Consider the following 17,053-nt stretch of genomic DNA (forward strand, 5'->3'; position numbering starts at 1 on the left):
TACATGTGGAGAAATTCGAACACTTCATTTCTACCCGAAGTTTGTGCCGATGATGTCGTTCAAAAGGACGATGAAAGCTCCACGACCAAACCATCTAGCTCAGTGAACAAAACTCTATCAAAAACAATAAACTGATCTTCCTCACCTGATTTTGTTGTTCATTATACAAGAAATTAATAGAATTCATTTAGTATTGTCTGTTTGATATAGCCTTAATTCACAAGCATTGTAAGCAAAGATGGATAGTGGCTAGCAGTGGAAAAAACAATACTAAATGAATTTAAAATTCACCCCATCGCACAAGCAAGTGGCTATCAGGATTCAGTAGCCGAGTGGATAACGCGATGGCGTTTGAAGCGAAAGGTACTGGCTTTGAGTCCTAGAGTGAACATCAACTCTGAGATGCAGGTACATCCAGCTGACGAGTCCCGAATAGGACGAAACACGCTTCCTGGATTCCACTGCTAGCCACTCTCCATCTTTGCTTACAAATTAATAGAATATTTAAAGTAAAAATTAAAATAAAATATCAACTTACTTATGATTTTTTCCAAGTTTTTTAGCTTCAAAATCACAAAATGTTACCCTTGGAAAATTACCCGAATGAAACCATTCACGTCCTTTTAATAAATCATATAATACACGAAATCCATAAAATGTACTATCATTACCAACAAATTTTTCCATCATAAATAATTGTCCAATAATATTAATTAAATATAAGAATTTAGTGAAAAAATATAAGAGTACTAAAAAATTTCCCTGACGTTTACCACAGAAACATGTACAACAATAATGTAAATGTTGTTTCTTATGTAATGATGATTTCTCATGTGATTTATATAAGGTTGGTGATAATGTATGAATAGAACGATATGAATTTGTTGTATTCAAATTGGTTGTTATATTTTGTTGTGTATGACTATCATCCATTTTTAAACGTCCAAGCATTGGATGATAATCATTATTATTTCTAGAATTTAATGTTTCCATTGTTGTAACTAATGTATTAGCTTCTTCTGTAACAGATGGTAATCGTTTTTTATGTTTTTTATTATTATCATCGAGAGAGAAACTATGTCTAATTTTATCGAATAATGATGTATTAGAACCACGACGTGGTGATGTAATCAATGTGGATTCTATTTGATGATCATTACTGTGACGATTTTCATCACCACCTATAGGTGATTGTCTTGAATTAACGGTTGTTAATTGTTGATGAAAATGACTTGTAGGCATATATGGTGGTGATTGGGTATGTGAATGAGGTGGTGGTGGTGGAGGGGGATGGTGCAGATGTGAAGGTGGTTGTTGTTGTTGTTGATGAGGAGGAGGATAGGAGGGTGAATAGTGTTGATGAACATGTATATGAGGTGATTGTCCAAGACCAGTGTAACTTGTAGGAGAAAATCCTAAAACTGTTGATAATTTTCTTTTTCTATAATCTCTTTGTCTATAAATACAACCTTCCATATAACGAGCTATAAAACGTACATTTTTCATTGTATGCTCTGGTAGTAGAACATTAGAATCACATGACATTTGTAGAATACGTCTAACGTTGAAACCTGACTGAGCCATAAATAAACGCCAGATAAGACATGGTAAATAGAATAACATAGCTTGTATAGCCATTACAATTGGTGCCCATTGATAGTAACCAATAAGCAACATTTCTCTGTCCGGTGCTGGAGGTAAACTGTGTTGTAATGGAGCAAAATAAGTATTAGATACCCAACAATAATTCTCAGCATATTCTTCCCAACCACGTGTAAACTCTTGTGGAATCCAGCATTGAATAGGTTTACCTTTAAAAAAAACAGACGAAAAGTTGGTAAAACTAAAATATCTAACCACATTAAACTGTATTGAATGAAAACAAACCTAACCGTTGCCTCCCATGACTTGTCAGCAAACAATTTCTCAATAAATTTTACTCATTTTGTTGACAGAATATTAATTTGACTTTCTGTTTGTTGAATCAAAGTGTAAATAGTCAAAATCATATATTATTAAGGTTAGACATTAAGACTGTTGCATGCCGACTCAATGGCATGGTGGCTAAACATTTGAGAGCAAGACCGAAAGTCATGGGTTCGGTTCCCACTTTCGGGGTATTAGATGATCGCTTCTAAAAAATCATAAAAATGTACAATTTTATTTGTTGAGCTCACCGACATACTTAATATAACCATTATCTTTATTCTTCTCTTAGTAAGGAGTAATGATGAATCCTTATCAGTCATTTGTTTGTTTCATTATATTTTTCTCCATACAACAAATGCATTATGGTTCAAGTGAAGAATTTGAACATATCAGAAATCATTCAGATGATTCGAATTTGAATTTCATGTAGTTTAGTGTTAAATCCCGTAGTGCTAAGGTGTTTTCGCATTAACTGATCACCTGTTAGTAATTAATATCGCATTTTTTAATCCTCAGCGCTGATCTATTAGGTTGTTATTCAACCTCTGGTTATAGGATCATAATACTTAAACGTGTGTCGTTTCATATCTAATTTAACCGTGTCTTATTAGTGCATCTATCAAACTAGGGTCAAACAAAGAGTACTGTTATATTTAGCCACCCAGACTAATGGCCACATTTCAAAAAGGGAAGATAGAAATTAATAATTACTGAAGTATATTTTGTCGAATATTCGACGGATGGAACGCCGTACCGACTAATAAATGATACACTTTTTAAGAGAAACTGGGTCTTCGCTGAGAACACATATATCTTGAAAATTAACACAAATATACCAACCCAATATCCTTATTACTAAAGACCGAAGTCTGTTCACCGATTCTAGAAAGAAGCAAACGAAAATTAGTCCAACCAATTGCACGCGCACGTATACATGTTCGCACACTTATTCATATACGATAAGCTATTAATGTTTTCCATTGTTGTTACATAACATTCAGTATGGGGATTTGTGGAGAGTGTAGTACTTTCACAGTTGTATTCACGATTCGATCTAAGCTAGACCACTATTGAAAACCTTGATGTACTGAACGACCGGTTCGTCACAGTATGGGAAACCTCAGCAGTGCGTGTCCATGATCCTGCTCTCAGGATTTGGACCCAGGACCTTCGGTCTTGCAAGAAGACACTTAACCTCTAGACCATTGAGCCTAAATCCGATGCTGTTAACATCTAACATAAACCGATTCACGATATTTTGCGATCATCTCCCATAGTCTTCGGTGGGTAGCTGCCTCACATACTGATACCCTTAAACTATATTTATTGAGTTAAAGAAAATTATAGTTGCTTTTAATGTCAGTTGTTATTATTCCCCTTTAGAAAAAAACCTTATGGTGATTATTACCACACATTTTCAGACAGCATAGTAAAAAGAAGCTAATGAGCAAAAATACACACACAGATTTTACTTTAGATCTTTTTATCTTTGTCGCTGCTGCCAGGACGCACTTATTCATCTATCATTTTTCTTGTTTGTTATTGTTATTGATGCTGAGTTCAATATTTTTTTCTGTTTTGCGTGAAAAAAAAACTCATTCTATTCTCAAAGTACCATTATGTATCCCAGTTGAGCAACATACGGTGAATGAAGCTAGGCGTATGTTGGCTAAGGATGAGTAGGTAGAGAATGAGAGATGGAGAGCAAGTGACGTAGTGAGTGAGTGAGTGAGAAGGCGAAACTTGACAGCAAGAGAAAGCATCGCATAAAAGATAAAAAAACAAGTGAGTTGTTTTATTTTGAATAACATTATAGTTGTTGTTACCGATAGTAATGTTGGTGATGGTAATAATGATAATATTAATTTGATCATTTCCCCCTTGTTATATCCTATTAGAAGCATATCTGCTCCCCCTTTTATCTGGAATTTTGATGCAGATCAAGTGAAATGAAGCGAATTCACTATCATCATGACGGCTAACAGACAGTGTTACCTTAATACTGTTCAAATAAACTGATATATTCGGAGAAGAAAAAAAAGACAAAGAGATACTTATCTAATCACATATGACGTTCGTTGCTCTGATCATTACTTTTATTATTATTTCTGTTATGATTAAGGTTGCCAAAAATTATGCAGGGAAGAGACATAAATCTCTTGTGCAATTTCAGTGACAACTAATATCAGTGAAAGATAATTTGATAAAAAATACAACTGATAAGTAGAAAAACTACTACTTCTGGATGGAATAAGTAGTTTGTAACTATTTGAATAAAGCAATTAGTTTCTAGTCAGTCAGTCAGTCTGACGCAAAGTAGAACCTGGCATATGTGTACAACAGATTAAACTGCTGTGTTCCATCAGCACAACGAATCAAAATTGTCAGAGAAAATCCCAGAATAATACAGGTAGTATTAAAAATCAGTGGCTATAGGAAAAATTGGCTATTCAAGATACGATTGGCGAAGAAAATGTAAATTAGTGAGATAGAAAAAAACATTTGTGTAACTGAGATACTTAGGTTCTGAGTGTTGATGGTCACATTAGGATTCATGATCGATATCTTTGGCTCAAACATTGTCATGTTACCTGATGAACCATTGAATTTAGATGGTCAGCCAGTCACAAAGAGACAACCTGTACGTAAGTACATCGGTTCAAGTTGTCTGACCCCATAAGCACACCAAGATGAAGTTTTCAGGACGAATCCCAGAATAGTAGAGATAGTAATAGTATCAGTGGTAGTGGAAGAGATTAAGCATCCAAGATACTACCCAAAAAGAAAATACAAATTCGAGAAGCAGAAACAAAAAGGAATTATGGGAAATTTAGAATCTCAGGGTTTTCGGGGAACACAAATAATGGATGCACGCGCTTCATTGCAAACGGTTATGAGCCATGTCATTCAATCTCTCTAATAATCGTTTACGATAAATACCCGAATCCCAACAAGGTAGTCTAGGGTTACCAACATTTGGTCAATCTAACAGTCAATGTCTTTATGAACTGATGTCATGTCTTGGTTGGGCCACCTCCATCCTTCTTTTAACCTACTCCTACATAAGCCATTATCGCATATCGGAGTATTTAGTTGATGGGAATGAGCAATAAATGTCCCAATCGGTAAAGATTCACTACTTCGTCAATTGAGTTCCCTTGCTTGTCTGAAACCTTATCCGTGACCTCTGCACTGCTTACTCAGTGGTCTAAAAATACAAGAGATACAGTCTGCAGAAATCTGAAGTTGAATGCTAATAACCCAGAAATATTCCCTATTTTTAAACGCCGTGTTTCACGCCCATACGGTAGAGTAGAGTGAACTGCATCATAGTAAACTCTTCCTTTAGTTGCCAAACAAATATCTTGCCTAAGTTATAAGTGACGTAAGACTGTAAAGTCCAACTGGACTTTCTGAATTCTAAGAACATTACACCAACCTCTTGTTAGATGAATTAATGTTACAAATTAAGGTAGATTTAACTTATTAAGTTGACTTATCTTGGTTATTAATTTAACCTTAAGGATGAGCAGTTTGCCATAAAATTAATTATTCAAAAAGATTTTGCTGTTAACAGGACTTATAAATAGAGTAGAACTACGTAATAGTTATTGATTTTTGTGTATGCTTATTATTTTGGACGACTAATTATAGATTAAATAACATCATTACACCATAACATTCTCACACCACGTAATACGATCAGGGATGTTTTTGAGATTATGCATTGTGATCAATTTTCTTCAGATAATAGTTTACATCATGGACTTATGTTACATAAATAACCACTGAAAATCATGAAACAGCTGTCTGAAAGCTCCTTCATCGTATCATGGGACTCTTCAGTAATACTCACCCATAACCCCACTAGAGACCGAGGCCAAGGTCTTCGTGTTTTAGAGCTAGTTGCTTACTATTTATGATAACTAACAAACTATACAAATCTAATTACAATCTAATATCTTTCAAATGAAAATCATTATTTTGTTGTTATTCTTCTATCAAAAAGACATATTTACTATTTATGATTAATCTCACCCCTATTTTTGATTGATCAGTTCAATCAATTATAGATGTAAAACAATATTCTCAAATAGTATAACCGAACCGTTTACACTGAGTATATTTGATGTCTTGTTTTCCCTTGGCTCCATGTTGAAAGCCAATCAAAATTTACAAGCCCATTAAAACTTCTGGTTAGTAAAAGGCTTTTATAGCTATCCTGTTTAATATAAGTGAACTGTTAAATATTAGACGGTATTAAAATAAGAAGCTGTATTTGGCAGTGCGACAGTGACATTCTGATATTTTTGGTTGGCAATTATAATTAACCATGTAATAGCAATTGAATATACTTGGATACAACCGATTGATAACTGAGTAGTCACCAGTCTTATAATTGCTTAGTACTTTGTAGTACTGATTGAGTTCTACCGGTCAAGTTGAAATGTGGTCATTACTTTAAATGACTCGACATTGACATATGTTAAGACGTAAGTTGGCCATTGTAGGTAGTCGACTAGTGATCTTAGACTTATGCTTCATGCTACCTAGAACTCGTCAGCAGTGTGCAATCATAATTTTAAGATAGCTGATGCTCTCTTTGAGATTCGAACCTTCATCATCTAGCTTCGCAGTTTGGTATAGCAGATAAATCATGCTAATGAGTTTCACCTCTCATGAAGTGTAGGTCTAGGATGATCACAGGCTATCTCTAATTACTAAGTACTACTTTTAGTGTCTGATACATTCAGTACACTAATTGCTTCAAACAGAGGCTTATTTGCTTCAAAGAAACAATCTTACATATTCACTTACAAATTTTCTCTTTAATAGATGTTTAAAAGTAATCACTCACAATCTGTTTAGTCGTTTACCGAGTTTGAACAGTTACAGATTAAGCCCTTCTTAAGGAAACATTATCACTTGATTTTTGTATAACTGAATAGTAATATTGTTTAGCACTTTGGTGACAGATAGAGTCAGTTTTTAATAAATAAATAAATTCAGGGGTGAATCCATTAATACCTTTTAAAATTGGTTTGCGAGGTGTGTATTTTCCTTTTTTATTTCATTGATATTATACTAGCCTATACTTGATATTGTAATGGTTACGGTTAACTACTTGTATTTTGACTAATCTGACGACAAACTTGAAATGAACTTTGTGTTAGGATAACCATCCCTTGTTTAATGTTTAATAAAAATACAATATCTAACATTTTCAAACATTTTTCCGTTTATTTATTGAATCACTGGTATATATGAGTTCAAATTTCATAGGGGGGCTTACTTTCAGTCATTTAAAACTATCTATGTATTTTATCTTTGAATACGCCATTGTGGTGAATCTCAACTTGCCATGAGAAAAAAGCAAATGATGTGAAAATCAGTTCTTGAGATGAAATCCTCAGCAAAAACTATACTCTGACAAGTAGCATTTATTTACTGAATAAATGCAAAAATGATAGATATTGAACAAATGCTGAATAGGAAAAAAAATGGGTTAAAAAATTCACAGACACATATTGTACTATTATAGTTGAAATCATGAGTCAATTGAAGCTAGACCACCAAGGAAAACCTGGAAGCACTGGACGGCCGTTTCGTCCTATTGTAGGACTCCTCAGCAGTGCTCATCCGCGATCTCGCCTCGCGAGATTCAAAACGGCCACAAAACCCCTTCTGTTTAGCATATCGTATTGCCTTTTATTTTTCAAATACAGACTTTAAAAAAAGGAGTTGATCGTGTTAAATATCGACAATATAAAGTAGTCTCCCTATACTATTTGCCTTCTAACAGCATTGAACTGGCAATGTATTGTAACAGTTCGTAAGTTCCTAATAAAAACACAATGATTCATGACAATATCAGTACTTAAGCCGGTCAAGTAAACTTGGATTTATTTCGTAATATTTAAGTAGAAATGTCATATATATTCAGAATTACTATTCGACATGACTTTTTATAAGTACAACTACAATGGTGATGAATAAATTATATGCGTTTCAGACTAGGATTTATATGGTTATTTCTACGAAATTCGTTAGCAAAATTCCGTTCATCATATGATCGTATAAAAAATAACCAACGTATATATCTACATATAATTTATGGCTGACTGTTGTTACGTAATCATTTCTTATTCTGAATAAAGATGAATATGAAAGAATTCAAAATATGAATATTATCAAATGGCAACAACTAATTAACAGAAGGGGTTTTGTGGAGATTTAGTATTTATCATAGTTGAAAGCGTGAGTCAATTGAAGCTAGACCACCATGGAAAACCTGGAAACACTGATTAACAAGCTATATTGTAAAGGAATCGGTTAAGTAGTATAATCCATAATAGTAAAATAACTAACCATTGAAGAAAAAATATAATTCGAAAAAGAAAATGGTATGAAATCAATGAATAGGAAGTATAGAATAATATTGACACTAAGGATTCAAAGGAATAAAAAAGACCTACATTACGCTAATCGATTTTGAGTCATTTCAGCAGTCCAACCAATTCCGTCAGACTGAGAATCTTGCAGACAGCTGAGGCAATTGCTATTCGGATTAAAAAGCTAGAGCTTTGCATCCAAAAGAAATATATCCAGCCGCTCTTTTTACCCCGGCCAACTTCAGGGTCAACTTGTTAATAAACAATTTTATAATATGGTGACGTTAATTTGATTAATGCTCATTTTTATATCCTAAACTTATTTTATCTACACATCTTACCAGTCATTATTATTATTACGCTTGCTAACATTTTAGAGAAATTTATTCAGCATCCACCCCTATCTACTATATCTGACCTAATTCATATTATTCTACATATTATGTAATTTTTGATTTGTAATCACATTGTTCTATCTCACCCCCATGTCAACTATATATATTCTGATCATTTATCTTACGATTTTGTTTCATTTATAAACTGATTCATGTTAACACTTCCTATTATTCAGCTCCAATATTAACGATTTTATTTTATATAACAAACAACACTCCTTGATTCACATGTTACAGTTTCTTAAATGATATACTCTGCCTTGAACTTGGCCAATCTTCTTTTGTGGATTAATAATTTGGATTTATAATTGTAGAACCTGATGAGAAATTATTGAAAAGAATGTTCTTCCTTCATATTAATTGTGTTTAAATATGATAGGAATTTTTCAGCGATCATTTCAAATAAGTATTTTAACTATTAGATGTACCCGAACCAAGTAGTGGACACTTACTGACAAAACGTCAAATAATACTCATTTATTTTATGTCAGAATATCATTGGAGAACCTTTAGTTACCTATCAGTCAAGATTGCACGAATTATAGTAGGTGATTGATTATAAAAGTGTATAGACATTTAGTGATACATATTTCGTATAGTTAATCTTTAATCATAGAGAACAAAAGATCTCTAACATACAACTACTGGTCTAAGTTGTTATATATTCACTTGGTACATTAGAAGAATAACATAATCTAAAGTGGGTAGAGTAGTTTAAAAACGCCATATTACCTGTAGTAAGAAACTGAATATGAGAAATAAATATTGAAAAGGAATGAAGAAAGTATGTGAAATAACATTAGGCTTAAAATTTGTTGTTAAGTTAACAACTAGTGTAGAGACTAACAGAAATTGATATATATCATCTATGTAATTAGTATCTCATAGTGTTCAATAGTTATTTCTTTGATATTATAGCTATTACATTAGTAATTATACTCGAATTATTTAATTTACGAATGTGATGATATTTTCGTCCATGTAAGTGTTTCCTTAAGTATAAATGTTTATGATTGTTACACTCCATTTCGTGTTAATTGACTGTAATACAAAGATATTTATCCAGTAATACATCCTTCCCTTACATATTCACTATGCTTTATGGTAATGGTTTATTATTAAAGATTACTTGAAGCTTTCAATGCTAACTGTATTGTATTAGCAAACTGGGGTAAGTAAAAAAATTGATCGGTTACATTTCAGTAGTAATTTTGTTTCGTCAGTCTTGTTTGTCAGCGAATAAATTAGGATAGACTGATGATTGTTTTAATGAACAGAATTTAAGCGTTGTTCTCTTCGTTTCACACATGAAATATCAGTAACCTATAAACGAAAGAGAACAACAGTTAGACAAACTAAACAGTCTTTGTAATAATTTTAACTTCGAAGTAGAGACAACATTCAATGTTGATGTTTTCTGTAAGCTCCATGGTAAAATAACGATTATTTCACTATTCATCTAAAAACGACATCAAATGATCATAATTTATATAGAAATAGATAAATATTTGGTATAATGCCAACAATAGATTTTACAAGACACGTTTGTTATTATTTGTGACTCCCGCTTAGATCCTAGTGTTTATGTTCACAGAAAATCTTGAACCTGCTACCTTTCGCTTTCTGAACTCAGTGGATCAGTAGAGAACACCATTGTATTTGAAATGATAAGTAATATGTTCAGGTATCTGTGTAAACATTAACAATGGAATCTAGACATATCCATCTGATCAATCCTAAACAGAATGAAATGCGAGTACTGCATTCCACTATTAGCTACATAGTAAATATCACTAAAAGCTTGCTACCAAACACTTTATAAAGACAATCCATTCAAGATGAACATATAACATTATGAACTGAATAAATTTCGGCCGAGAATGTCAACAACAGAAAATTACAAAATTATTCGACGGTATTAGAAAAACTCAGTATTTCATAACATTAGTATTGAGTAATAACAACAACGAGCGATCATTTACTGTATAAAATATATCATTCAAATTTCACAGATCCTAAATAAGATACGATAGATTAGAATTGCTTAGAAATAAGTAAATAATAGTTAAGACATTAAATAGGATAAATATATTTGTAAAATCTCGGCGGATGAATTTGAAATAAATCCAACTTTTCGTCTGGCAATCTGGTCCAAGCTTTTTCAAGGAAATATAATCAAACTTCTTTTTTTATGGTTTTTAGAATCTTAGCTAGGTATCTGGAAAGATTGTAGGTTGGTGAATTTGTACAATCAACAACAAGTCTTATTGGGACATTTGTTTTATGTATTTTTGTTAGTCCATAAAATCTACATGGTTTGTTGCTTTTCGGATATAGAGAAAAAGATAGAGATGGTTCTAGTTTGGATTTTAAAGTCTGTAGCATTTTGGCTGTTTCAGCTTCCAACTTATTCAAAGTTTCTCTACATTTGTTATTTTTGACTTTTTCATCAGGTCCAGTGTGGGGATGTTCATTGACTTTTCTCTAATAATCAGAATTATTCATAACAAAAGTGGTGCTTCCCATGTCAGCTCTGATAATAACAATTTTTCTGTCTTTACGTAGCTGTTTTAGAGCATACATTTCTTCTTTAGATAGATTAGGTGTATTCGGTTTTTGTTTCAACAATACATTTGAGGTTTTTTAAACCTCACTGAATTCGCTTGATCAGCCGGAACACTGTTTAAGGCGAGTTTAATAATCGGAATAATTTCAGAAGCCATAAGTTGTGTTTTGCTCAAATTGAAATTGAGACCTTTTTTTAAGCAATGATAGTTCGTGTTGATTTAAATTATATTTCCTTGAAAAAGCTTGGACCAGATTGACAGGCAAAACGTTGGATTTACTTCAAATTCATTCGCTGAGATTTTACAAATATATTCTTCCTATTTATTGTCTTACATCAACTCGGAGCCCAAATACTGTGAAACTATTCGCTCTAATTTAGACGAAAGTTCTTATATACTAGTTAAGGCAATCCTAATCAGAATATCACTGCAGAAAGATAGTTAAATTAAGAAAATAAACAGTGGAAAAAATTTTATTGAATTAGTAAGAGCTTCCAGGGTTTCCCCGGTGGTCTAGCTTCAATTGACTCACGCTTTCAACCATAAAAATACTAGATCTCCACAAAAACCCCTACTGATAATAATCATATGCTCACTAGCGACTGAATTCGAGAGGTAAATCCAGGAGTTCTAGTGAGAAGCAGTGACCAGTGGAGTTCAAACCAGGTCTGTTGTGAGATAGAAACTCACTGAAGAAAATCGGTGAACGGTTGCTCAACTTCGTGGATTGGTTGGAGTTAGACATAAACACCGTTGGATACCGGCTCTGTGGTCTATCGGTTAAGTGCTGTGGAGCAAGACTGGTAGGTCCTCAGTTCGAATCTCACGAGGCGAGGTCGTGGATGCGCACGGCTGAGGAGTCCCACAAGAGGACGAAACGGCCGTCCAATGCTTCCATGTTTTCTCTGGTGGTCTAGCTTCAATTGACTCACGTTTTTAACTATGAAAATACTAAATCTCCACAAAAATCCCTTCTGATAAAAACAATTTATTTGTTATATAACCTGAAATTATAATCAAATTATTATTGTATTTGACCTGAATAGATAAAATTGGAGAAAATTGCATAAATTTCTAGAATATAATTTACATAAGAATGATATAGATTTCATTAAAGAAACAAATATACTTGCCTTCGAGGCTAATAATGAAAATTCCCATTTTGACATTTGGTAAATAAAGAAGGGACGAATCGAGTGAAGAAAATTCTTTTCAATTCGTTTTTCATCATAGCTTCTACAATCGCCCCACAATAAGAACGGTTAATAAAGAGAGATTGCCTGAATTTGCCAGATCCATGTGTATTTACGAATTCAACTACTCCTGTGGAGACAGTTATATAGGGCGTACAATTCGGCAAGTTCGTCAACGAGTAACAGAACACTATTCGTCGTGGTTGAGCAAAGGACAAATAAAAGTGATTAAGAGTTCTATTCTCGCTGATTTGGTAGACACAGGTCATCAAGTTGAAATGAATAAAGTTTTTAAGGTTATCTACCGTATTCCATCAAATTTGCCCCACGGTTTACGAGTTCGTCTTCTGTACATTGCTGAAGCCATCGGAATCCATGTTCACAAACCGATTTTTTGTATTCAAAAGAAGTTCGTACAGCCACTCTCGCTACCTTGGCCATCGGTGTAGTGATGTTTGTAGCAGAACTTTGGTAAACTATATTTGTGTTCCTTCCATTTTTTTGTATTCTTGTATTTTGATTATTATCAACATTCGTTTCTTGATTCTTACATAACAACTATATTACTGACCATGCATCAAAATATTTTGTTAGTTATTCCTTGTCTTTTTATATATTATGCAATGTAGCAACTGCTTGATTTTAGAATAAATACTTTGATTATTATAAATCCTCTTTCTTTCGATTACATAATATTAGTTTATAATCGATACGTCATGACATTATTATTACGTAACGTATCTACTCGAAGAGTGTTATTCCATTATTGTAAATCATACATATGTATTAGTGTAGAGCCATGATGAAAAACTAATAAGAAAGAAATTTCTTTACTCGATTCGTTCCTTCATTATTGAGCAAACTTGACACTGGGGAAAACAAAAAATCACTCTGAATTACAATACACATATGAGAGTATATCATTTCCCCAATACTATCATCATCATAATAATCATCATCGCCATCATCATTTATTATTAAATTACACTCTGTTAACAACCATCAATTCATTACTTTATGTCAATTATACACTCACTGTAAACAATACAAATACTAATAATAATAACAATAATAAAAATATTTTTGCTACTATTAATTTCCAGAAAGTAGAAAACGCCACTCCATCGATCACATTCCTCAAGAGAATTTATCGTGATTATCATCTCTGAATAAATCATTTTCACTCCATCTAACACATCTCAATTATACAATGTAGATTGGTTGGTTGGTTGGTTGATAAACAGTAATTAATTGAAGCTTCTCAATTTCACAACAATTGATTGACTGATCACTTGTAACCAAGCAACCAACTTGTAAGCAACATCTGAAACACCAACAATGGCAATAACAATAACAATAATGATAACAACGACAGCAAAGCAACGAGAAGAAAACAATAGAAATCTTCCAAATACGAGGTGGAATCATATGTGTGTATGCATGTGTGTGTGAAATGTTTGATGTGTGCACTTGTAGATGGGAGCTTGAGTTGAGCATAACTGGGGCATTGAGGAGAGTGAGGAGCGGTAAACCGTGTGAACATTCTTCTCTCGTCTATCCCTCCCTCTCTTTCTCTCCCACCTATTCATCCTTTGAATTTGACTTCATTTGCATTTTTTATTGAATGAATCGGGGGTGTGTGTGTTTGTTTTTGTGTTTATTTTCATGGATGAGTAAGTTGGCTCACTGATCATCGAAATAAATGTCTTTAAAACAGTTTTCTTTAAGTTATCTAATAGTTTTAATCAATTTATTCTAAAACCTTGTCATCTTTGACTTTAATTACCAAAACAGTGTCAACTCAGTGATTATCATAGAAAGACAGTTAAATGTTATACTAGATAAATTGTAATATTTCTGAAGAGTTACGAAAGTTGCATTTAATTTTTCTCTAATAATTAATCATCATTATGATGCAGTCAGTGACTCATTATCAATAAGTTCATCAATTTAAAATTGTCAGTAATTTTTCATCTTCGATTTGAATATTTTAATCACTAAGCTTCTACTGACAGCCTTGGAAAAATGGTAAATACACGATGGTTCACATATTAATACAGTAGGTACTATGGGTTTGCTGTTTGTAAATACTGTCCAGTAGTTTCATAACAAAAAGTCAATTTTTGTGTCAACGCCAGTTTCTTGAGTTCAAGTTCCATGCATTTTGAGAGAAAACCAGTTTATAATATTGTTGTTGCTGTCATTTTAACGGTCAAGCACAATTCATTGGACGATATAGAACGAAGTGGTGAGGTTGGAGTTTTTCGAATACTATCATGACCCTAATAAAATTTCATCTGAACAAATTATTTGTTGTGGATTAAATGACTTCTGTTTCCTAAACAATCAAAGGATTAGTGGGAATCAGATAAATTCGTAGGTAACTCAGTGTACGAAAAACTTCCGTATGGAGCACGAAAGAATACCAGGTGCCACTACATACATTTTGTTTTGTAATGCAATAATCATCACCTTTATGATTTCAGTACTGTACACAAGACTCAATCCAGAAATATCACATCTAGGAGTCAGTACAGTAAAATTTAGACAGTAAATCGAAAAACAGACTTCTACATTTATGGCTTCATACAGTTAGAGATTATATGCAAACACAAAAAGTGTTTGCTATCTGCTGATGATTAATCTGATCGAAATTTTCGTATTAAACTGTTTATTTCGACGATCAGTGAGCCAACTTACTCATCCATGAAAATAAACACAAAAACAAACACACACACCCCCGATTCATTCAATAAAAAATGCAAATGAAGTCAAATTCAAAGGATGAATAGGTGGGAGAGAAAGAGAGGGAGGGATAGACGAAAGAAGAATGTTCACACGGTTTACCGCTCCTCACTCTCCTCAATGCCCCAGTTATGCTCAACTCAAGCTCCCATCTACAAGTGCACACATCAAACATTTCACACACACATGCATACACACATATGATTCCACCTCGTATTTGGAAGATTTCTATTGTTTTCTTCTCGTTGCTTTGCTGTCGTTGTTATCATTATTGTTATTGTTATTGCCATTGTTGGTGTTTCAGATGTTGCTTACAAGTTGGTTGCTTGGTTACAAGTGATCAGTCAATCAATTGTTGTGAAATTGAGAAGCTTCAATTAATTACTGTTTATCAACCAACCAACCAACCAATCTACATTGTATAATTGAGATGTGTTAGATGGAGTGAAAATGATTTATTCAGAGATGATAATCACGATAAATTCTCTTGAGGAATGTGATCGATGGAGTGGCGTTTTCTACTTTCTGGAAATTAATAGTAGCAAAAATATTTTTATTATTGTTATTATTATTAGTATTTGTATTGTTTACAGTGAGTGTATAATTGACATAAAGTAATGAATTGATGGTTGTTAACAGAGTGTAATTTAATAATAAATGATGATGGCGATGATGATTATTATGATGATGATAGTATTGGGGAAATGATATACTCTCATTTGTATGTCGTATTCCAAAGTGCTTTTATTTTTGAGAAAATGAATTCCTGTCTTTACTGTTTATAAACGTTTTAGTTTGCATTATTAGAATAGTATATTTCGAACCATGTTCTTACTAATTTTTTAGATAAAGTTTACCATCGTTTTGGGTCGCTTGGTAATGGTGACATGTATCACAAAGAAAGTTATAGAACTCATTAGAATATTTCGAATAATAAAGTCAAATCAACCGGAAATTATAAGATGATTGTTAAACTCGAACTTCAAGGGAATACAAAGAGTGAATATATTTGGACTAGTGTAAAAGATTCTCAGACATGTTATCCAATGTTTTGAACCATTGGTTTTGATAATCATGCCAACCCCAACCAGTCAGTCTAGATCTACCAACATGGCTTATTGCAACAGCCGATAACTTCATGGAATGGCTATAACGTTAAATTGTTATTAACTATAAATAGATTTTATTGCAACAATTTACTTTACTTTGAAATCTCATAAAATTATTTCTCATTAATTTGTAGGGAAAGATGTATATTCTTAAGGTAATTTTCATCACTATAAAATGATATCAGACAGAAAATCATTGATAAATCAAAGATTATCATATTATTGTGTCTTCGTAGTTTCCTATGTCTCATCAGTCCTATTGAAAAAGTAAGTACCATGGAATTATTCAAGTGTGAAGTAGTCATTACCCAGTAATTTGAAGTTATTTCAGGAGGATTAAAGTCCTAACGATAACAAAGTTAGTGTCAAATCAAATGCAAATGCATTGATTGATTTATTGTTAACCAATCACGTTTCAGAAATGAATCAAGCAAACACTAGAAGTTACGTATATATTTTTATTACGGAACATTATCATTCCGGCTTGTTTGCATTACTTTCTGTTTCTAAACTATTATCATTCTGATTTGTTTCAAATTGATTTAACTACACTTATCAAAGGTTGTTAAGCAAGAAAGATTTTATCAAGGCAATAATTGATTCATACCGAAAACTAATCGAGATTATAAATATGAATTGGTCAATTACGTATATTATCAGAAGGGGTTTTGTGGAGATTTTAGTAATTTTATAGAGTTGAGATCATGAGTCATTGAAGCTAGA

General features: G+C 32.8%; 1 protein-coding gene across 1 annotated transcript in view; it reads right to left on the bottom strand.

Annotated features, from left to right (window-relative positions):
• Nucleotides 1-534: 534 nt before the first annotated feature.
• Nucleotides 535-17,053, bottom strand: part of Smp_161890 (putative innexin) — a gene marked incomplete at both ends in the record, with an annotated part of 24,226 nt that continues 7,707 nt past the window's right edge. Inside the window, 2 exons of the mRNA XM_018790166.1 lie at nucleotides 535-1,811; nucleotides 5,365-5,368. Coding sequence (XP_018655536.1) covers nucleotides 535-1,811; nucleotides 5,365-5,368 — 1,281 coding nt within the window. The remainder of the gene's footprint in view (nucleotides 1,812-5,364; nucleotides 5,369-17,053) is intronic.

This window comes from Schistosoma mansoni, chromosome W (assembly GCF_000237925.1).
Source record: "Schistosoma mansoni strain Puerto Rico chromosome W, complete genome".
Taxonomy (NCBI): domain Eukaryota; kingdom Metazoa; phylum Platyhelminthes; class Trematoda; order Strigeidida; family Schistosomatidae; genus Schistosoma; species Schistosoma mansoni.